General features: G+C 44.0%; 3 protein-coding genes across 3 annotated transcripts; 1 reads left to right on the top strand and 2 right to left on the bottom strand.

The window, feature by feature from the left end:
* Positions 1-3315: 3315 nt before the first annotated feature.
* LOC118289011 (mucolipin-1) lies at positions 3316-12734 on the bottom strand. Its single transcript, XM_035615647.2, has 14 exons — positions 11501-12734; positions 10712-10962; positions 10424-10585; positions 9860-10013; positions 9257-9332; positions 9057-9153; positions 8742-8841; positions 8510-8616; positions 7350-7499; positions 7135-7236; positions 6896-7018; positions 6349-6555; positions 5591-5749; positions 3316-5502 (listed from the first exon to the last, which is right to left on the bottom strand). Exons 1-13 carry the CDS (start codon positions 11598-11600, stop codon positions 5615-5617), a joined length of 1764 nt encoding a protein of 587 aa, XP_035471540.2. The 5' UTR covers positions 11601-12734; the 3' UTR covers positions 3316-5502; positions 5591-5614.
* Positions 12735-12877: 143 nt separating this feature from the next.
* trappc5 (trafficking protein particle complex subunit 5) lies at positions 12878-15243 on the bottom strand. Its single transcript, XM_035615648.1, has 3 exons — positions 15118-15243; positions 13638-13911; positions 12878-13556 (listed from the first exon to the last, which is right to left on the bottom strand). The coding sequence occupies exons 2-3, from the start codon at positions 13905-13907 to the stop codon at positions 13260-13262; spliced, it is 567 nt and encodes a 188-aa protein (XP_035471541.1). The 5' UTR covers positions 13908-13911; positions 15118-15243; the 3' UTR covers positions 12878-13259.
* A 1240-nt stretch (positions 15244-16483) lies between these two features.
* On the top strand, positions 16484-20092 carry pglyrp6 (peptidoglycan recognition protein 6). The gene is made up of 5 exons (XM_035615130.2): positions 16484-16773; positions 17612-18439; positions 18530-18740; positions 18828-19122; positions 19942-20092. Exons 1-5 carry the CDS (start codon positions 16704-16706, stop codon positions 19954-19956), a joined length of 1419 nt encoding a protein of 472 aa, XP_035471023.2. The 5' UTR covers positions 16484-16703; the 3' UTR covers positions 19957-20092.
* The last annotated feature ends 1790 nt before the right edge of the window (positions 20093-21882 follow it).

Genomic DNA, 21882 nt, shown 5'->3' with positions numbered 1-21882 from the left:
CAGGATTGAAGGCCTTGCAGAGATTTGTATGTTTCTCCGAAGCAGGTTAACATGGCCTGCGAGTTCAGTCTGTCACAGAGATGAGTGAACAGAGCTGAAATAGGAAGAGACTAATTGAGCCCACGAGAAATACTGTGCTGCGACGAGCAGCAGATACAGTATGAGAGCCTCTGGGTTAAGCGGTGTGTTTTTCTCTCATTTACAAAGAGACACGCACAGAGAGGGGCGTTGTTCCGTGGCTTAAAACCTTTTGTTTCCGTGCGCCACGTTCCTCACCAGAACGGGGCCTTTCATCGGAGGCAGTCTGCGTGGGCATGCCGCCTGTCTGCCTGTCTGTCTGCTGCCCTGCTGCTCAGCCGCCCGGCGGCCGCCTGCCCCATGTCTGCATGAGCCAGGCTTTTGTGTGCTGGTCCGTTCTGGACGGGCCTGTTGAGCCTGCGGTGGGCTCTCTCCGAATGCTGGAAAGGGGTGGATTTGGCCAGACATTGCTCATCTGAGCTCAGGGTGCAAAATATATGCTCCTAAACTAAAAACATACACAACACGTACACCTGACTGAAGGAAAAGAACAACCTTTCTCGTTCTTTATCTCTCTAGGTCAGATTTCCAAAAGGAAACGCTGCTCTGAAGTGGAGTGTTGCCCGTCAGCTTAGAGGGCTGCATCTGCCATCTTTTGATTCCTGTTATGGCTCTGTGTTATCTGCTGTTCAACAATGCCACTTGTCTTTCATTTGAATTGGAACTGAAGGTCAAGTCATACCCACAGAAATATCCGCAGGATTAATCAAGCCATCTCAACATTTGGTCAGATTGTCAGGAGTGAATATATACATGAATATTACAACCGCATACATGTGACGTGGCTGTGGTCGGATTTCATTTTGGGACCACGTGATCATGCATTGAAAGTGCAGGTGTGCGCGCAAGGATATGCGAGACGTGGAAGGGGACCAGGAAGAGGGTGGGGGCTCCTGGGGGTGCCTGCTGGCTTGATGCTGATGGACGTATTGGCATGTTCAACCAGGCGCAACAAAGAGAGGAAGGTGGTTTTTTTCGCACAGGCGTTGGTGAGCGGCAGCGGAGGCAGGAAGGGGCAGGGCTGTGTACCCCCGCTGCACAGTTCCCGTGTTATTTATCTCATTGTTTTTTCCCCCCCGGCTCACGGTCCAGCTGGGGCGGCCACAGCACACAAGGGCTGGAACTCAGTCAAGTCACCAAGACCTGGCCTCAAGTCAGGGGTCTTCTACCTTTGACAAACTCTTGCACAACACATTAGTTACTTAACAAGCAGCTAGAGGCATTTTCTCATTGTGTTCCGTGTATCCCGGCGTGTACAGTCAGATTGCACAGACGTCTGGCTCTCCTGCTAGTCAGCCAAGCCATACAAGCAAGGAGCTGGCACTGCTGAGCGAGAGAGACACACCCACCACATCAGACACTGTCGCCATCTTTTTGTAGAGATATTCACAAATCAAACCACAAGTGGCTTCAAAATGCCTGAGAGGTGTTTTACCGCGCACAACACTTCACACTCTGAAGATGCGAATATCATTATCCCACAAAAGGCGGTGTGTGTATGTGTGTGTGTGTGTGTGTGAGGAGATACCGGGCAGATACAGGTCAGCACATGTAGGTGCGGCTGTTGTTCTCTTTGCAAAGCATCGACTCCCCAAAGAGCACAACATGCCAGCACAGCATAACATTAACATGCAGGATGCTTCTTGCACTCACTGACAGGCTACATGTGCAGAGCGACGCACGGGAAACGCAGAAGAAGCTCATTAATGGAGCAGTATTATGCATCGTGTATATGCTCTTCTGCTGTGTGTGGGCTAGACACAGTATCCATACAGTACTTCCCCCGCAGGATACCATGATGATCTCGATGCAAACGCTGATAAATTACCTTTTCGCCCGTGTCCTCGGGATAGAGATTCCCTCTGATTTTTATTCCACTCATTTAAACAGGAATTGGAATTGCCATGTTAATGCAGTTAATTTGGCTGTAGCTACAAGGCGCAGGCCACTAGTGCGTTTTCTCCATGAGAGTATTAAATCAGCTATATCCTGAAACCTGATGATGTCCAGAGCAGGCCGGCCAGTTCCTGTCAATCTGATTCCGAGTGCTTTGTCTCAGCCGTGGTTGCCTCCTGGAGTAAATAATGCATGCAGGCACTAAGCATATTGGACAGCTATACCACTACACCGCACTAAGAGAACTGAGTGTGCACATAAAGCGTGTGCCTTGACTGTCTGTCCCCAATGCTTCCTCATTTTCAACCATTTGCCTCTTCAGTATTGTGCATCTTCTTCGGCTGGCACAGCTTGACTCGGCTTCCACTTACCTTGTGTTGAGAGGTAGTTTGTGATAATGGTACATTTGAAGGTTAAGTACTTTTAATCATACTCTCAGCGTTATTTATCTTTAATGAAGGCAAGAAAAAAAACTTTCTCAATGCATCAAGGCTCCTGTACTTCTCAGAGAGCCTGGGTTTTAGCTTCATCTCATGTCTTTATTGCTTATGGACTGCAATTATTTCTCCAGACCGGCAGGCTGGTGGCTGCAGACAGAGCCTGCTTTCTCCCCCTAGTGGTGTCAGACCACCCCAACATACAAGGGGCACAAGATTTTCACCAGGACCAGGCTTTGAATTATATCTATCCATTTTCTTCACCTGCCGATCACAGCATACTTTTCATGTAAATGTAGGTTTAAGGGTCAAGGGATGGTAACGGATATGCTAAGGGCTTTTTCACAAACTAACAGCTGTGCAAGCTGTGAGAGGATGTCACAGACACATTAAGGGTGTTTCGATGTCAATAAATTAATAAATCAAAAAAATGTATTGATATTCTAAACACACAGTTGTAAAATACTCAATGGCTGTCATTCTGTAAAATAACAGTGGTTTGACATTCCTATGTCTAAAAACAAAAAAGTTATTGACGATTGAAATGGGTCATCCCTGACGATGCCTATAGTGACATGCGCACTGGGCAGATATTCAATGCCTTGCGCTCTCCACTGCATCCTCATCTTTGGTTATTTTGATCACCGGTTGTGGAACCGGTGATCACCGCCAGGGAACAAGACACAGTTTTTGCTGCTGGATATTTTGGTTGTAAAATGTTGATTAATCATCTTATTTTTGCATTAATTTATAAACAGATCAGGGAAAATGTTGTGAAGAAAATTGTAAGAATTGTTGATTGTTAATAATGTAAATAATTCAACTCCTCCTTAGGAATTTAAGCGACTGAACACTACAGTAAAACTGAGTCTCAGCTATGGAACATAACCAAAAAAAAACACAGTTTCAGTGTATTTCTAGTTTATTTAGCTGATGTGCACATTCTTTCAGAAGGCCACATCTTACCATAAAACATTCAATATAAATGAGGGTAAAAACCTGTAAAACTTCTTCCACTACGTCAATAGATAAACTCCCCTTGTAGCGACTACTGGCCTCCTCTTGAAATGAGGTAAAATGATTAAGACAGCGTACAGAATATAAGTAAACAACCCTAGTAAGCAGAAATACAGTTACAATTGAATCAAAATTTAAATGAAAGACGCTTCCCAGAAGTGTCAGGTGAACATTAACAGATACATTACACACACGGTGCTTCACTCCATTGTGCTGTATGGCTCCCAAGTGGCACATTCAATTCAAACGAGGCTGTACATCTCTCTTCATGAAGTGCACATAAACAACCACTCTTTAAATGAAAACACTTGCTAAGCGTTGTAACTGTAAACAATATTGGTTAATTGGCGTAAAAAAATGAGTAAACAATTAACACAATAATACAAAGGCATCAAACGTGTTGCATCTCACATCCCTTTTTTCCCCTGATCAGATTTTGTGCGGTGAATGTCCCTTCAACGGTGCCCTTCATTTGACCGTACACAACATGCAGTAAAAAGATTACCACTTATTTCAATAGTAACACTAGAGTTTCTATAGTAACCATGACATTTCTTTAATAAGCGTCAATGAAGAACTGCTGGTTTGTACAGATGCTCACAGTCATTCACTGAGCTATTAACCTTTTACACATGCTGCCTCAATGTCAGTGTAATGACATTGTCCAGGTCTGACACCTATTTGATAAAACATGAGCCTAGTAGCCTTGTACCTTTACATAAAAATGATTCCGCCTTGAAAATAAGTCATTTTCAGGGATGGGATAAAAACAGCATGAAAAAATACACAAGAAAAAAACTACAACTAGAAAACATAAGTAAACACCAATATACCACAACTGGGAGTTGAAAACTCAACTTTGTATTAATTGAGCCTGTTATAACTTATAAATTAGACAGGATCTAATTCTAGAATCATAATTTTACACCATATGAGTTAGTCCTGCTAAATTCTAACCACTAACTTAGCAGAGCAACAGTGGCAGCGCCTCTGCAGCCTCAGACTGAAGTGGAATTGACAGTTTGATTATAGATGCGTTTTCTCTGCAGCCTTTAGTTTGCGTGCAGTGTTAAAATGAGTTAAGGTTTTACCTATGGTCTATGATAACAATCATTAACACTCAGCATAACAAGGCCTAATATTGAGGTACAACCGTTTGTCTTGAACGTAGTTTGTCTGAGAGCTTTCGAACTTCTGACCTTTTTTCCCCCTCAGCATGTTACTGCTCTCTTCCTTAGTCAGGCAGCTGAGTCATGGTACAATGTGCAAACTCTAAAATTTTCAACTACTACACAATTTTCTGTAAACGTCTCCTGACACAGTTAAAGTCCTGATTTTCTAAACAATATATTCTGCCGGCTTCCATGGAGCGCTTTAAACCAAAGAGAGAAAATGCCCTACCTTGCATTAGTGCATTAGAGTGCACCTGGCTCTTTACAGACGAAACAGCTCATACATATTGATGACTAACTGGTTGGCTGCAGGGCTTGTCTTTACCCGTGCAGCCATCATCTCCTCACAGCCACAGGCGGACATGAACAAAGGAAATGAGGAGGGAAGAATGGAAATGGGAATGGACCAACTTGCCCCTGAAATCTTGGAGAAGCTAATGCAGACACACAGCAGTTAGTGATCACCTTTTTTTCCCCCAGCTTGCCTGCCTCTCCCCTGTGTCTATTCTACTTCTGCCATGAAGATTCAGATGACATGCATATCTTTACATAATAGAGAGTCACAAAATAATGTCTCCTAGGTAGCCATTTGAACAGTGAAATAATAATTAAAAAAACCTGTACACAATGGATCATTTACGAGAACATGTGCATCCATTTTACTTGGTGGACACTGTGTCCAGCGTGCCGTCATCGAAGCCTCAACAAAATAACATTTCAGAAAGAGACAATAAATTATTCATACAGTACAAAAGCAAGTAACTGTGGCTTGTGACTGTGCAATGGTTTTTCTACTGTTCCAGAACTAATTTAAATGCAAAATTCAAACCCGCGCAGAGAGGACAAAGTGTTCCAAGGTCAGTCGGTTCACTCTCGAGGCATTTAGCGTCCCTGCTGGGTTCCTGCGAAAAAGGAGTGGAATTGCAATCAGCTGTCACTGGCGTGCAAATACGGTGCTTTGATGAGGAAAAAGCAAATCTCTTCACTTACTCGGTCTCTGCGTCCTCCTCTTCTTCACCAGTCACAGCAGCAGAGGAAAGAGCACGACGACCCCTCAGGCCCACGGAACTTGCCGGAGCAGGGCGTGTCCTTGCACTCGGCGATGAACGCGTGCAGGTCAGTGATGCGGACCTGCTCCTGTGTTTGGGCCTGTACGGTGAACAACATTAAGCTGAATATTTTGTATTCATCTTTCCTCTTGAAGACTCCTTTCAAACATTTCATTGCTTCACCCAAATCTGTCTTCCTGCCCTTCTAATATTCTATAGTTAAAACAAGTAGAACAATTCGTTGTTTTTGTCTGTAACTCATGGCTCTGCGTGACTGTACTTTGGCACGACTTGATAGCATTGGCACCGGCATGCTCACAATGAAAATGCTAACATCCTGATGATAGCAGGTAATATGTACCTGTTCATCATCTTAGCTTAGCAAACTAACATTTGCTTATTTGCAAAAAACACAAAATACAACTGAGGCTGAAATGTTTCATTATTTTTATACTTAGTACTTGGTCTTCAACCAAAGAATTGAACCAAAATGATAATTTGACCTGATGATGGCACTAGAAGTAAAGTCAGGGGACCACCAAAGAATTATGATTTTTTATGATTCATCATCTGGGAACCATGAATGTCTGTAGAGAATTTCTTGAAAATCCCTTTGATTGTTGAGACATACCCTAGAGCCATGTTGCTATCATGGCAAAAAAACAACATACATAGCTAAAATGACCACCCAGACTGTACCATAATGGTGTCGTAGGCTCCGGTGATGAGCGCGATGAAGAGGGACAGCACCATGTAGATGAAGAGGGAGATGAAGGTGTAGAGGTAGACCTGGCTGAAGATCCACACCAGCGTGCCACTGTGCTCCATCTCAGCGAACGTGACAAACATGTCGTCCCCGTTGATCAGAGAAAACAGGCACTCCGACACCATGGACAGGGAGCGAAACTGCATACATACAGTAGGGTCAATGTTAGCACGGTAATAGAACGGACAATAATTTCAGTTTTATCAGCCGCTAATTGTAAGGTTGTTTGCTTTCTACTGGAGCACGTCACTTATAAATCATATTGCAGGCAAAAAGCAATATACCATCACAATGTCGTCATGATTCATAATTAATATAGGTCAATTTTCTCCTCTCATTGATTATACATGGGCAACAAATATGATATGCTGGAGGGAATTTTATGATAATAAGGATATATTCTGACTCTTCTGCTCTGGTCCGAATGACTAATGCCGCCTCATTTCTGGTTAGGGACATTACTGAGTGTGTGTTCACTACCTTGGCATGATAGGGCCCGAGCACAATCCATCCACAGAAGCAATATCCCAAGTAAATGGCAGCTGCACAGCAGCAGAAGCGGATAACGTTCGGGAAAGCAGCTCTTAGAGTCACAATCAAGATCTGTGAGGGAAAAGAGAGAGGGAGGGAGGGAGGGAATAAGTAAAAATATATTTACACTTCAAAGAAATGGCAGCAAGGCAGAATACTGCCAGTGTGTGTGTGTGTATTACACTCACATTGTACTTCTGAAAGAAGCTGAGGTAGCGGATGACTCCCACCCACACCAGCAGTGTGGAGGTTCCCAGCAGGATGCCGCACACATCGTACGATGACAAATTCTGCATCACAAAAGTGACAGCGTTAATCACCGGGAACTGTGCTGCCTGGCGTGAGAGTTTTGCTCTGACGGCGTCTTGGACGGCTGTCACACTGACAACACCTGCCATGTTACCTTGGACTCGATCCCAATCTTGATGAAGCTCCCGACGATGGTGAACACGTCGCTGACAACGAGCAGAATGTACCAGCCGTTGATGAACTCCATCCTTTCTCCCCAGCTCACGCTGCGACCGAGTCTGTGACTGAAAAACTGCACGTACTCCTGGGAAGGGAGACGATCAATGCGACGAGGAGCCGTTAATAACGACAATGTGGAACACTGCAGTCTCATCCCCTGAAGGAGAAGTTCCAATCCCATTGTGATTGGTGGCCTTTGTCTATCCGTCTGACTGTTTGTCACAGCAATACCTCGGGCAGATTTCATCCAATTCGGATTAAGATTGGCAAATTGGTTGGGGGTTAGGGTCAGGAACTGCACTGTTGGTTTTTTATCCAATCGGTCAAGGGTCAAGGTCACAGCATGGGAACATCGTTTTAGCCTAATACAAACAGTAAAATGAATAGAACCTTTTGGATTTTAACCAAACTTGGGATGCCGCTTTAGAACAGAGAGAAACATGTTTTATATAAATGAGCTAGATTGGTCAAAAGACATGGCCAATCACTCTTTGAGAATTTTGTCCAATCATCATGACTCTTGGTAAATATCTTCAAGGCTTGGTTGGGAATGGGTCTACCAATTTTTCACCCGAATTGCAGGGGTTGCCACAAATACCAAGTACAGCTAGAAGTGTTCTCAAACAGACGCTAGAGCCTGCGCTGTACGCAATCTTAAATAATCAATATGTGCTGGGGTTTGTACAATGGTGTTGTTGGAGTTTTATGACCACTAGTAGTGCTGTGGAGCAATGCTTTTATGGCAGGGTCCCCATTTTTGTTTGCACAAGGACAAACGTGCATGCACACGTGTACACAGATAACACTATACAATGGCTTCCACAGATCTACAGGTGAAGGTAACTTGCCAAGTATCAAATAAATCACAGGGATTCAAACTTGACTAAAACCACTTTACATTTGTTAGATGAACAAAAACACAAAATGTAAACACACTTAGCTGTTTATCTATAAGAAAACTCCACAGGGCACCTTTAACTTCTTTGCATCTATAACGCATTCAACATTTTGTGCACGGTGTAATTCAATACATCTCATCATAAGTGTTGGAAAAACATACTTCATATTTCGTGAATGTTCGGCACGCCATCTTACATATTGCAGGAGGATGCCTCTGACGATGGAGCGCCCACACAGGAGCAGGGACAACAGACAGACTATCGCCACCAGCACATCAAAGAACTGCCGTGCGTAGTTCTCCGCTGCCAGAAGAGGAGAGAACCGAGAGGGATCAAAGTCGATGGAGGGAATTACAGAAAATGGAGTTGATATCAAGAGACAGATGAATGAGTATACATCCATAAATCATGTGTCCATTGCGGCTCACCATGCCCAGACACGTTGGGGTCTTTACACTCCCTGATGGAGGCTTGGTTCTGCAGACGGATCTTAACTTTGCCGCTGTGCGCCCGGTTATCCATGACGATCTGATAGCACACAGATGAACCGTGGTAAACATACAACCTCAGGGAATTTTACACAACTACATTAGATTTATCTGAACTCCAATCTCAAAGCTCTGCGCTCGTTTTACAGCTCAACCTCGGAAAAAAAGTGCAAATTCACATTTGTGATTTCCATCTGTGCTGTACTCTAATGCGAGACGCTCAGTGAAATGGGAATAATGGGAGAGGTAGTTCACCGTGATGGCAAAGGTGTAGCAGTCTGGGATTTCATTGTTTATAATGGTCTGAATGTTGATGGCCTTCAGCCAGAAGTCGATTGTTACATTGATCAGCCTGGAGAAACACAGAGGATTCAACATGCCAGGTTAAAATGCAACATAGCAAATTCATTTATATATATCGAATGTTTAAAAAAATGTGCATAATAACATCTAACTTGTAGAACTTGAGAGTAAAATTCTTGTAGTCACTGTTTCCATAACTGTCATTCAGTGGATTCACTCCAACGCAATCTGGAAAAAAAGAAATCAGACAATAGTATTAGAGGAACTAAAAAATATCACATGGGGAAGAAATATATTTTTAAAAAACAGTACTAATCATCTTTTTCCACATCACATGAAGCCAATACCACTTCCTTCCAATGCAAGTTCCTCAAAGGATTTCAAGGCATTATCGTCTCCTTCGGAGCTTAACATTGATATTTGCATGCTTTATTTTTGCTACAAAATTTGTCATGCACCGCTATCGTTGCCAAATCTGCAGTTGTATGCAAATCGTCGCTGTCCCAGAGGCAAAGACGTCGCTTTTCTGTTTTTCTGTGAGAGGAACTATTTCAAGCCTTCAAAAGTAGGGCAAAGTTGCAGGGGCAGCTCTTGACACATGTGGAGCAGCGACACTGTGACTCACTGACACGGCCTTTTTCCTTCGGGGGCCGAGAAAAATACAGACGCTGGAGAAAAACAAGTTCATGTTGAATACGCAGGGACACCAACAGAGTGCAAGGAGAACAAGTATGAAACATTAAAGGCCATAGTACCGGTTTCAACATGGGGATCGATGTCAAAGGTGTCGTTGACGGGGTCGATGGCGCCCCTCCGGAAGTACCGCTGACAGAGGGCGAGCGCACTCCCGTTCATGACGCCCGGCACATACGCGTACCGTCCCAGGGCGATCTCAGGCAAAGCAAGGTACTGGGCGGGAAAGGAAGGAGGAACTTTTATTAAGACTGAACTGAAGCATATCAACACAATAGAGCATGAGCATGTCAAGCATTTATGAAGCACTTGCAAGTGGTGTTAGCAGGGGGGTCCTGTGCAGTCTCCTTATTGTACATCATAATTTATTGGGTATTGTGGGTTTGTTTTTTTTACCTCACTTATTTGCTATGGCATTTATGTACCTAGGCTTGTAAATCACTGTCCTACAGATTGTTTTTAAAAATTTAATAGCTTTAATTTAAAATGTAATTTTAAGCAGAACACAAACAAATCCATTTAAGCCTTGAAACCTCAGAAACACAGAGCCCAAACTGTTTGAGTGCTGACTAGATATACTGGTGGAGACAAAAGGAGAAAATGTGACTTGTTGCAGCTGCGGCTACCTGCTCTACGGCAAAGTGAATGCGGCTGTACAGCTCCGACTGCGTGTGGACTGCCTGAGGAACGCTGTCCTGGTAACCCTTCAGGAAAAGGTGCTTGAATGCCGCCGTGTTTTCCTCCTTAAAGGTCACAACCATCTGGTTGCTCAGTCCGAACAGCACCAACTGAGGGGCAGAGTCGGGGACGGGACACACACGAGCGCCAACAGTCAGGCAAGAGCAGGATAGAAGCTACAACACACTGTATATGAAATTAAACAAAGAGTATTGTGTGTGATCAGCTGTATCCACCTGCACGGTCACAATGACGATCTTCAGCAGCTGCAGGCCCAGTTTGAAAGGCTTGCGCCCCTTGGCGTGATACTTGTCACAGGGGCTCATGAAGAAGTACTTGAGCTTCCTCCTCAGGGCCTCCTCCTCCTCCTCTTCCCCCTGCTGCGGGTGGACCTCGGAGCCCACCAGACACGTGGGACGGGGGGTCCCAGCCGCGAGGGGGTCCTGGGACCCATAGCTGGCCAAGGAGGAGAGCAGCCTGTCCTTCTCTGGGAAACACAACACAAGACATGTGGTGGCTTTGAATAGATGACGAGCCTTCAAACATCAGCCTCAGTAAAATGTTAACATGGCAATCGTGTGATTTGGTAATGCTGAGCGATGGAGGCAGAGAAACGCTGACTGTCTAGTATGAGCGATGCTCTAAAAACACACCATCCTACATTTTCAATGTTGCAACTGGATGGCTTCTTCCATTCAGAGCTGCAACAATGAGCCGATTAATCAATTCGTTGCAAAACTATTTTGTCAACCGATTAATTGATTAAGCCATTTTCAAGCAATTCCCAAAACATCTGACAAAACATCCATGGACTGCACCTTTAAGCTCTGATTGACCTGTGACTGTGAATGTGTCCTTGTTTCAATGTGCTGAGCTTGATGATGATTCACTGCGATGTCCCATCAAACCAAAAGCAAATCATCATATGAGCAGGTGGATACATATGTGGGGTGATACAAGTGTCGGCAGCAGAGAGACAGAGAGAGACATCAGACAGTGAACCAGTGAGTGGTGCACCGACAGACCTGAGCCGCTGTCCTGGATGCAAGTGTAACTGGACGACGCCATGTCGATGCCTGCTCGATTCACAGAGGAGGAGACGGAGGAGTCGGAGAGCGGCTTCATGTCATCGCAGCGTGTCCGGCTATCATCTCATCTCAGATTTTTTTTTAAAAAGGAAAAGGAAAAAGGATGCTCGGTGTCGCGGTGGACAGCGGACGGACGACACCGAGGTAAACACATCACCGCTTCCTGGTGAACGCGTCACTCCGACCACGTGACCGGTGTTTGCGCCGCTGCTGGGTAACCAGACAAAACACGAGCGAGCTGAGGAATGATGATATATATATATTGCACATATATATTTATATACACATATATATAGTTACTACTATAGTAACTTGTTACTATATAACTTGTAGCATAATATCCGCCATGTATTTGCTCACCATCTGTACATGATGCAGAGCGTTTTGACAGTATATATTCATAGCACTTTTTTATACAGTAAATAAAAAACCGAGCATATATGTATGCCGTTTTATATACAGTATACATACACAATGCATGTTCAGACTATGTACTGTACATATATATATAAATGAAGATACTGTATATCTTCATTCATATATCTTCATTCGTCATGTGCAGCTGTTGAGCAAATGCAAGGCGGATATTATGCTACAAGTTTAATATTTCATATGGTAATGAGTCAGACTCACATGTTGTCACATGCAACCTCAGAAAAACTTAAGCTACGCTAACCAGCAGCTGGCTGTAGCTTTAATATTTACCATGCGAATAACAGAGGGGTATCTACCTTCTCTTCTGATGCTCACCACAGTATGCTAAATACTAATAAGCATATTTTCCAAAGTGACAAACTATTCCTTCATTAATGAATTAGTTGTTTTATTTTAAAGAGAAATCGTGTCGAGAAATAATGAGGTCAGTTTATGAAATAATCCCCATATTTAAGTTTTTTTATTTGTAGAATGTTTTGTTAAATGTCAAATTTGCGTGCGTGCACACACACTCAAAATAATAATAATAATAATAACAATAACACAAATACAGTAAAAGCAGTGAGGACATGACCTCAGTGATTTCAAGAAGCTACGGCCCCGGCTGTGAATCTACTTTACAGAGATGAAACAATGCAAAGACTATTTAAAAGCCTAAAAGCAATGTAAAAAGACCATCACAATATTCCAGAGCCATGCTATTTAATTAAAGGACCAGTCAGTCTAGTCAGTGTTTCCCACAGAATAGATAGAGTAGAAAAGATTTATCTTTTGGGGTCTGGGGTCTGGCTGATGAGGGAAAATAAGTCCACCAGCTGATACGGCGAGAGAGAGAACATCAGAGGGGAAAAGAGGCTCTAGAATGACGCAACAGTGCAATTATTGTGAAACAATGTTAGTGTTTAATCACCTTGAACTACAAATTGTTTTGTTTTCTTTATCTTACATGGCGCTATGGATTAAACAGTGATGTACGGTAAACGAACGAGTCACATGATGAAGTATAACATAAGTGATCCACAAAAACCTGGAAGTTTGAACCAATCGTCTGCATCTTTTTCTGCTCTAGCTGTGGCTCAGTACATTGCAGACATTGGTTCATCCATTCATAAAGTCGCCATCTCATCAGTTACCACAAAGAAACTCAGTCACAGCCAGCCACAACTCAGGAACTAACACAAGCCGGGACCTGGATGATTTATCCTGTTCCTGTAAGGATTCACAAAACCAGCCAGTCTCTCCAGTCTTTTTTTAAATTAATTTATCTGCCATCCAAAGCCTTGTCCCTGGCTATGACTGACTCGTTAAACTTTATCATGAGTGTGGTGCCTTTGTGCCAGTGGGCAGTGACCTTGGCAGGGAAGCCGCCATGCGTGAGAATGGCCTCCACGACGCCAGCCGTGAAAGCAGCGCAGTTCAAGCTGCTGTTCTCCTTGGGCACGGATATGTAGGCGTTGATAAGTGGCTCCTTTTCTATGATGTAATAGGTCTTGTCATCGTCGTTGGCCTGCTCCAGCTTGTCCGCCTCCTTCCCAAATAAAGACTTCCACACGTTGACCTAAAGGGAAGTAAACAGAGTCTTAGCTACATAGTTATTGGGCTCTAAAAAAATAACATCAGTATTTTTACATGTGCTTACCTTGATGAAGAGCAGCATGTTCAGCAATTTGGTCTCCCGCTTGCCGTTCTTCTCTCTCAGCACCAGCACATCCAACAGGCTGGCTCCGACACTCTGGCCCATGTCCGCCAGGCGCGTCTGCAGCTCGGACACGGAGTACACGCGGCTCTGACAGTACTGCACCATCTCGGAGAACAGCAGCGCAAAGGCGCTCACGCTGACTTCAGTCTTGGGTCGCGTCAGGGGCCGCTCCAAGATGCTGGATTTGCCCCGAGTGAACCGTGTGTCCATTTTTCTGTCGAAGACCGTCACAGTTTAGAGTCTACTCATGCGAGTTGTCAGGAAAAAGAACTTAAAACTAGGTGTATGAATATATGTGTATTCGTATTATAGAAATGGGTTAAAAAGATTACAAATGGGTAAATATGACACACCCTACCATCAACCTGTGTCAGCCAAACACCATATGTTGCTATGGTAGACTGGAGGTTCGAAATAGGTAATTATTGGTAATAGGTTAACTGTTTAAACAGTTTACAATGTAAATATTTACCTAATATTTCTGTTAAAAATAAACACAGTTGAAATTGTATCTAAAAATAAGGTACATATTTGAAATCATTGATAACAAGGTGGAAATATTTGGCTGAAAGTAATGGATAAATGGTTTGATTAGCCAAGTTTTGAATTAATGGTTGAAAAACTAGTCAAAAGTCATTGATAAACAATAAAAAACATCAGTTGTATGAAGGCAAACTTAACAAAACCAACCTTAACAATATGTTTAACAGTTTGATCGTATGAAAAATTGCACTAATATCCTATTATATGTAGTTACATTTGATCTTTTTGAAATCAACTGACATAATTTCCTGTCCTGTAGTGTCACATTGACTTAAGAACCTGTACAGTAAGTCACCTGCCGTAACCTCATGACTCCTACGGAGTAAAGTAACTTTGCCAGACTGTAAATCAAACCAGTCTCAGAGGTGTCTGAAGCCTTTTTATCACCAGGGCTCACATTTGACTTTGATTTGAAATCACAAGCTTCTACTGAGCTCTGCGACTCGAACGTACAGTGATAGTAAAATCACATGAGGCTAAAACGACCCCTCTTTCTCACCAGCGTCTCCATGGAGAGCTGTCGCCCATCACAGGGGGGGATACCACTGTGTTCTCCCAACACCACGGCGGTTTGGTTCGTTTTATTTCGCGGTACAAATACTAACCACACACGCGGTTAGCTTTCAACACAAGTCCGTCATTTGCTCATCTGACTACAGTCCAGTTTGATCCTGTCAATCCCAAACAGACAGCTGATCACCACTGGCTGTTAGCTGCCTAGCCACAAATGCTAACTGACACTTCCTGTCAAAGTGCGAGTCCTTCCAGGAGCGGAAACGCGAGGCACACACGATTTAAAATCAAAAATGCAAAGATGATGTTCTATGATATCACCTAACATGATTTATATACGCGAGGCCTCCATTGATAAACCAACCTTGGTTGCAAGCAGATCAGCCTATGTCCTGTTTTCCTTGTTTTTTTCTTCTTCGTCCTCCTGTAAAGTGCAATTGCGCTTAACCAGGATTTTAATTGTACAGCGCCGCCTACTGCACCCGAGCGGTACTTACAACACAGAGAAAATATAGAGCACATACTGTGAAGTGCTTTACATATACTTATAATGACCCACAGTAGTCTACTGTGCTTTCTTCATCTCATCATACACCTTCAGTTTATATATATACATATTTATTGTATATTAGACAAAGACAAACGGGACAGAACCAGTTAGCCTACAAGGTTTTACACAGTTGATATACATATTCACAAAATAGTACAGTACATAGTCTGACCATGCATTGCATTTTTCTTTTTGATGCATATTTTTTATCAAGTGTCAGCCAATGAAAAGAGCCCAAACAGACCAAACAGACCAAATTTTAACTTACAAAAGCTGCGACTATAACCATGATAGCAGCAACACATTCTCCAAATTTTTTTGCATGTCAGTGATCAACTCTGACTGACTTTCCCCCCCCCCCCTTTCCTGCCAGTGTTGTAGCCTACTTTTCATGCCATTTTTTGCTTTGAATAGATCGTGCGTTCCTAAAACGTTGCTTTGCTAACATTAGAGTAAACAAATGTCTTCCTTTGGTTTTTTTGCAAAGGAGTTCGATTTGCAGACCTAATTCAAAGCAGACTCAGTGACTTGTCCCAGCAGGAAAAGGGACAGTTGAAACTTTTAACATGATAACTCAGCTACAGCAGTCTGTTATAAATCAGTCTGTTATAAAGTTCCTACTTACACTTCAATTTCACGACATCTGATATGAAAATAGGTGCTGTCAAGTGTCATTGTTCCTCTATATAACTTTCTTTATGATTACAGATTAAAATAGTATCATATCAATAACCTTGCACTTGTTCCTTTGCATTTCAGTCCTTCTGCAATGTACTTCTCCAGCTTGCTGGCCACTTCCTGTTCTTGCCATCGTGTGACTGCTGTAAAAACTCCTCTCAAATTTTCATCTCAACATTGAACAGTGTCACATATGTGCACACGTAGGTGTATTTCCGACACTGCCACACAGCCCCTGCGTGATTCGTGGTTCTGGGAATTCCTCAGTTTTGCAGCTTGGTTTTGTGTTTCCTGAATGTTGAGAATAGGACACGTATTGCCTCAGAGAGGAGTGCCAAAGATGTAATAATAACAATGCTGAGTTTGCTGCTAATAATCCCAGAAAGTCACAGACACGAACGAGATGGCCGAGAATTAATTACGGAACTTGAGAATTTCTCGAAAATGTCCAGGTCGGCCTCTCTGACGCTGCAGTGTGAGGTGCACAGGAAGGACTTGAGTGGTCAGATCTACACTGCCCACGCTGCAGGTGCCACTTTCCCACACTGCTCATTCAGCCACGGCAACTGATTAAAGGGCGGACGTATCTACAGTTTGTGTACAGCTGTTACATAACTAGCCACTCACTCTGCACACGAACTTCTATAAATGAGAGAGAGACAGGGGGGAAACGAGGTAACAGACGTCTGAAGCTTGGAGCTTGAAGGTGTCGGAGGCTCAGGATGGATAAAGGCTGCCGGAAGCTGACCCTGGCCCTTGTTGTGGTCTTGGCCAGCACGTACTATACCGATGGTGAGAATATTTGTTTAGCCTTTTTTTGGTGTGTGAGATGCACTTTATGTAACAGGGAAATATACATTCAGAAGCTGAATTGATTTTGGTACATTTTCAGATGAGATTTGTAATTCGTCTCTTGACGCTAACATTTGTATTATTCTTTTGAGCATGAACAGTAGCTATATACAATAGTATGACCTTTAAAATACCACACCTTATCTACAGCTGACACGGCGACCTGTTTGCATCAGATAACTCCACATGATTCCTCTTACCATGGTAGAAAATACATTCCGTCTTCATTTTTCAGGTCTTTATTACACCCTGGGTAGAAGACAAAGTAGTCAGAGAGCCATCCGACTCTGGCCCCTGCACTGAGAAAGGATCAGTGTGTTGACTGTTTTGAAAAATTATCGAATATGACCGCACTGCAATCATGTTTCATTTTCAGAATAATGGTGAATTAGCTTCCAACCCAGTCAAAACAAATTGTAAAAACAGCTTCTCTGACACTTCTCTGAGGATTGTGATAATGGACCTGCAGCTAATTCACTCTGAAACAGCAAAGTAACTCTTTGGAATATTAACTATCTGGACACTTTACGTGCTTTTGTTAAACCATACTCTGACACTGCTTGTATTACAACCACCTCTTTAGTCACAGTTAGGTGACTGATGAAAAGTAAAACATCAATCTCTGGCTTTTTGAGGCCCCTCCTCCTGGATGCTCCACTTTTTCTCCTTACAACTACTCTCCAGGTGACAACGGTGTAAGGGCGTGTGTTTAGTGTAACAAACTGAGGTCGTGTAGGGCAGAAAAGATGACTTTTAATCTGTTTGTTTTGTTTTTCAGCTTCATTTTCCCGGCACATGGACGACTTCGTCAAGGCCGTGAAGCAGGTGGAGGACGGGGACCCTGGGGCGGAGCCAGTAGCTGTGTTGAAGAGGCTGCGCTGGGCGGCTGGCCAAAACGATGCCTTCGTCCAGCACTTCCTCGGTAAGGTGGATTCCGGTGGTCCCGAAATGGACGCTCGCCTCTTGCAATACATCAGAAAGGCCTTGCAGCACAGGGTGACAGATGACGCCAGGGAGGAAGGTGTGGTCCTGACCTCTGATGGCACCACTGTCGCCCTCAGGCCGCTCCTCCTGGGCATCGAGGCCGGTTTCCTCTCCCTGTCTAGCGAGCGCGTCAGGGGCCTGTACCAGCTCACCCTGGCCAAAGACCTCAGCCTCTCTCTCAGGCACACCTCTCCTCCCACCCGCCGTCTGGGACCGGATGGCTGCTGGGACAGTTTGACCTCTCCCCAAGCCTTCACCCTCTCGGACACCCCCACTCTGCTCACCACCGCTCACGTCAACGGAGGCATGGACGGTGTGCTCCTGGGGACGGCGGTCTCTGCCGACACCAGACGCCCCCTCAAGCTCAGCAGTCTGCTGACAGAGTACTACTGCCACGAGCTGGACAGCGGCGGACTGGACGCCGCCCCGCGCCTCATCAGCCGACGCCGCAGGGAGAACTTCGGGGAGCTGCTCGTCCCTCCAGTGCTCGCGAGACGGGTGGTGAAATCGGTGGAGCTGCAGCGGAGACTGGGGAGGCAATCAAAGATGGAGGCGAAGGAGAAGAGGCAGCTGATGGCCGTGGTGAAGGAGGGAATGAAAGAGTTCGTCCACATGTACATGGGTGAGCCCAAGACCAGAGAGGGGAAGTGTGGTATTTCAACATGAGAATAATGAGCCACACTAACCGGCTGTGGTCATACATCCTTTTCAGATTGCCCGCCCATCATACCTCGGTGTATGTGGGGTGCAGAGCCTTACAGAGGGACGCCCACCAACCTGTCTCTGCCTCTGTCCTTCATGTACATCCACCACACCCACACACCGAGCCAGCCCTGTCTGACCTTCCAGCAGTGCTCCGCGGACATGCGCTCCATGCAGCGCTTCCACCAGGTGGACAGAGGCTGGGACGACATAGGATACAGGTAAAAACTGTTTTCAAGATAAACATGCATATGGGAAATTTTTGCACCCAACATACAAAGTCTCGAGATCCCCTGTGCCCCCTAAAGCTTTGTTGCAGGCTCCGACGGGTACCTCTACGAGGGCCGGGGCTGGCACCGGCGAGGAGCGCACACCCTCGGACACAACTCCATCGGCTTCGGAGTTTCTTTCATTGGAGACTACGCCGCCAGTCTGCCTTCCCAGCACGCCATGGGGCTGGTGAGAGATCGGCTGGCGTCTTGCGCTGTCGGCGGCGGGCGACTGGTGGCCAGATTCACCGTGCAAGGGCACAGACAGGTGGTGAACACTTCCTGTCCCGGAGATGCTCTGTATAATGAGATGAGAGGCTGGGAACACTTTGGGGTATGTAAGAGTGCTGACATACAGTGTATCAACAGCTGTTATATATATATTATTATTATTTATTATTTTTTGTTGTATCCCAAAAAAAAAAGAATGGAAGTGACGGCTGCTCCAAACATCTGTAAAACTTCGTTACGTGATATTATCCAAAAGTAGAGCATTTGAATATGTTATATTATTGTATTTCATCACTTTTCTAATCATGGCTAACAGTAGGTCTAGGTGAAAGTTCTCTCTTTCTATATTTAAATGCAGAGATGGGAAGTGACATTTATTCAAGTACTAGACTCAAGTACAGTTTTATGGTACTTGGTACTTTATGGTACCTGAGAATTCCCTTGTTTTAACTATTTTTCGACTTCTAGTTCACTACTTTGGCTTCATTATATACATCTTACAGTTATAGATAACTTTTTGGCCTGTGAGGCCTTAAAATCTAGCAGTAGCCTAGGGGGGGGGGGGGGTGTGTCAGTCTATGAGTCAGTCTATGAGTTTCACCTCAGATTGTTTTCATTTCAATAACCATTTGATGCCCACAAAAGGTACAAATATTTCAGATAAAGCAAAGAGCAGAGACCTAATTTTAAAAAGATTTTTCTTTGAACTTCGCAAATCCTCTCGAGACCCCCTTTAGATTTTTTTTTGTGACCTTTTGGACGAGCCTGACCTCCAGGCTGGGAACCACTGAACAGCACCTTTAAGCAGTGATGATGCATAATAATATCAGGAACAAGTGCTTTTACTCTATGTTCATCATCTGACAACTTGTCCCACCATGTTTCACTAATTGTCCTTCATATTTCATTTCTTTTATTTCAGGAGGTCAAGAAATGATCATCTACTCATCAAGAAGAAGATTAGCGGATACCCAGTTTCACATACAAAACATATACATTATATACATATCACTTAATTTTTTGTTATGAATGAGTTTCCCTTTGAACTAAATAAACACAATTTGTTGCATAAATCTTGTGTACTTACTGTGAAAAGAGTTGGCAGCAAAAGAACAGTACTGTTCCTGATGCTCAAATCTGAGGTATTTGTTCTTCATTTATTTCCATTTTATGCTATTTCATTTTACGGCACAATATTAATTTGACGGCTTTTTGTTACGATGCACCGTTACGATACATTGTAGAATAAGATTTATTATAAAACCGGGGGGAAAAGTTTGGTCACTCTAACAGAAGTCCTCTGTGGGGAGGGGAGAACCTTCTGGAAGGACGACCATCTCAACATTGTTCCATTAATCCGGCTTTTACGGTAGAGCTGCTTAACAGACGCCACATTGTGCAAAAGGCATATGACGGCACGCTTGGGAGTTTTCCACGGAGCGTTAAGAGCATGAGGGAAAAAGTTTCTCTGGTCGGATTTGACAAACACTTGGGCTGAACTCCAAACACTGTGCCTGGCCAACACCAGGCACCGTCCCAGCATTGCTGGGACAGGAGGACTGGTCGCTGAGGAGAAGCCAGCTCCGGAGGCCGCGGCGACGGTTCACCTTTTCACCATGACAATGACCTCAACCACGCGGCCGAGGAAACGCTGGCGCATCTTCGGGACAAGTCTCCGACTGTCCTCGAGTGGCCCGGCCAAAGCCCAGACTAAACCCCCCTCCCCATAAAACATCTGGGGACAGATGTGAAAATGCACAGATTCTTCCCATCCAAGCTGCCAGAGCTTGAGAGGATCTGCCAGGAAGAATGGGATAAAAAAAACTGCCCAGGATCCAGGTGTGCAAAGCTTGCAGAGACACGAGAAGACTCGCAGCTGTAATTACTGCAAGAGGGGGCTTCTGCTAAAGTACTGAATAAAGGGCCTCTTACATGAGACATGTACTTTCTGGATTTTTAATAATCAATGTGACGACTTTTACTCGGAGGATGCCAAATCTCCCAAATTCACAATAAAGCAATGACATTAAAATACAGGAACACATGACGTCAGTGTCCTTAAGGACACACACACACACACACACACACACACACCCTAAGTCTTTGTACAAACAGTGTAGTACATACATGGTGACTCATGGTGCCCTGGTATATGCCCTGGCCAATATCATTTAATTGTCCTTCCTGTTTTACAACAGCTTTCGGTTCCATGCTCTTCTTTTATATCCCCTCAGACACGCGCAACATTCCTTCTTTTCTGTTTCCCAGAATCATCAAGGAAATTGGTCGCAGGTCATTCAAACACGAAGCTCCATCCGACTGGAATAATCTGCCCCTCTCTCTGAGATTGGTCCCCTCTTTTCACTGCTTCGAGACATCTTTACTTTCACATTTGAAAATATCATGTTCATGCTTTTGATTCGATCATTATCACCATTGTCATTCCATTTATTTACGATGATGACGATGATTATTATTATGATGCTATATTGTTATTATTGTTATGTACTTTTGCGGATTGGGGGTGTGTACGGGAGAGGGTGAGCGAGCTGGATGTATTTATGTGTTTGTATTTGTAACGTTTATGTGTAATCTAATTCTTGTTTCTCTTGTATGATTTTTTGTATAAATTCTCTATCACTTGAAAACTAGATGCTGCATCTCAAGGGGCTATCCTTAAATAGATTCAAATTCCTTGCATAAATTCAATATGGGGCCCTAAGCAGAAGTTGATTTGGCCTGGTGGCCATGGGGCCCCTAAGCTGCCACTTAGTTCACTTATGCCTCAGGCCGGCCCCTGTCTCAATCATTAAAGCAGGGGGAAATAAAAAATAAATAAACTGAAACAAAAATGGAGCCTATC

This window comes from Scophthalmus maximus, chromosome 17 (genome assembly GCF_022379125.1).
Source record: "Scophthalmus maximus strain ysfricsl-2021 chromosome 17, ASM2237912v1, whole genome shotgun sequence".
In the NCBI taxonomy this organism is placed as follows: Eukaryota; Metazoa; Chordata; class Actinopteri; order Pleuronectiformes; family Scophthalmidae; genus Scophthalmus; species Scophthalmus maximus.
The sequence above is the reverse complement of the archived record's forward strand: the minus strand, read 5'-3'. Positions and strand labels throughout refer to the sequence as shown.

What these genes read in the sequence shown, in the direction of transcription:
- LOC118289011 (XM_035615647.2), bottom strand. Translation starts at nt 11,600, where the DNA reads ATGAAGCCGCTCTCCGACTCCTCCGTCTCCTCCTCTGTGAATCGAGCA. An exon ending in CATCCAGGACAGCGGCTCAG is followed by an intron (nt 10,963 to 11,500) that starts GTCTGTCGGTGC and finishes TGTGTTTCCCAG; the next exon opens with AGAAGGACAGGCTGCTCTCC. An exon ending in TTTACTCTCAAGTTCTACAA is followed by an intron (nt 9,154 to 9,256) that starts GTTAGATGTTAT and finishes GTGTTTCTCCAG; the next exon opens with GCTGATCAATGTAACAATCG.
- trappc5 (XM_035615648.1), bottom strand. Translation starts at nt 13,907, where the DNA reads ATGGACACACGGTTCACTCGGGGCAAATCCAGCATCTTGGAGCGGCCC. An exon ending in ACATGCTGCTCTTCATCAAG is followed by an intron (nt 13,557 to 13,637) that starts GTAAGCACATGT and finishes ACTTCCCTTTAG; the next exon opens with GTCAACGTGTGGAAGTCTTT.
- pglyrp6 (XM_035615130.2), top strand. Translation starts at nt 16,704, where the DNA reads ATGGATAAAGGCTGCCGGAAGCTGACCCTGGCCCTTGTTGTGGTCTTG. An exon ending in CAGCACGTACTATACCGATG is followed by an intron (nt 16,774 to 17,611) that starts GTGAGAATATTT and finishes TTTGTTTTTCAG; the next exon opens with CTTCATTTTCCCGGCACATG. An exon ending in TGGGACGACATAGGATACAG is followed by an intron (nt 18,741 to 18,827) that starts GTAAAAACTGTT and finishes TGCCCCCTAAAG; the next exon opens with CTTTGTTGCAGGCTCCGACG.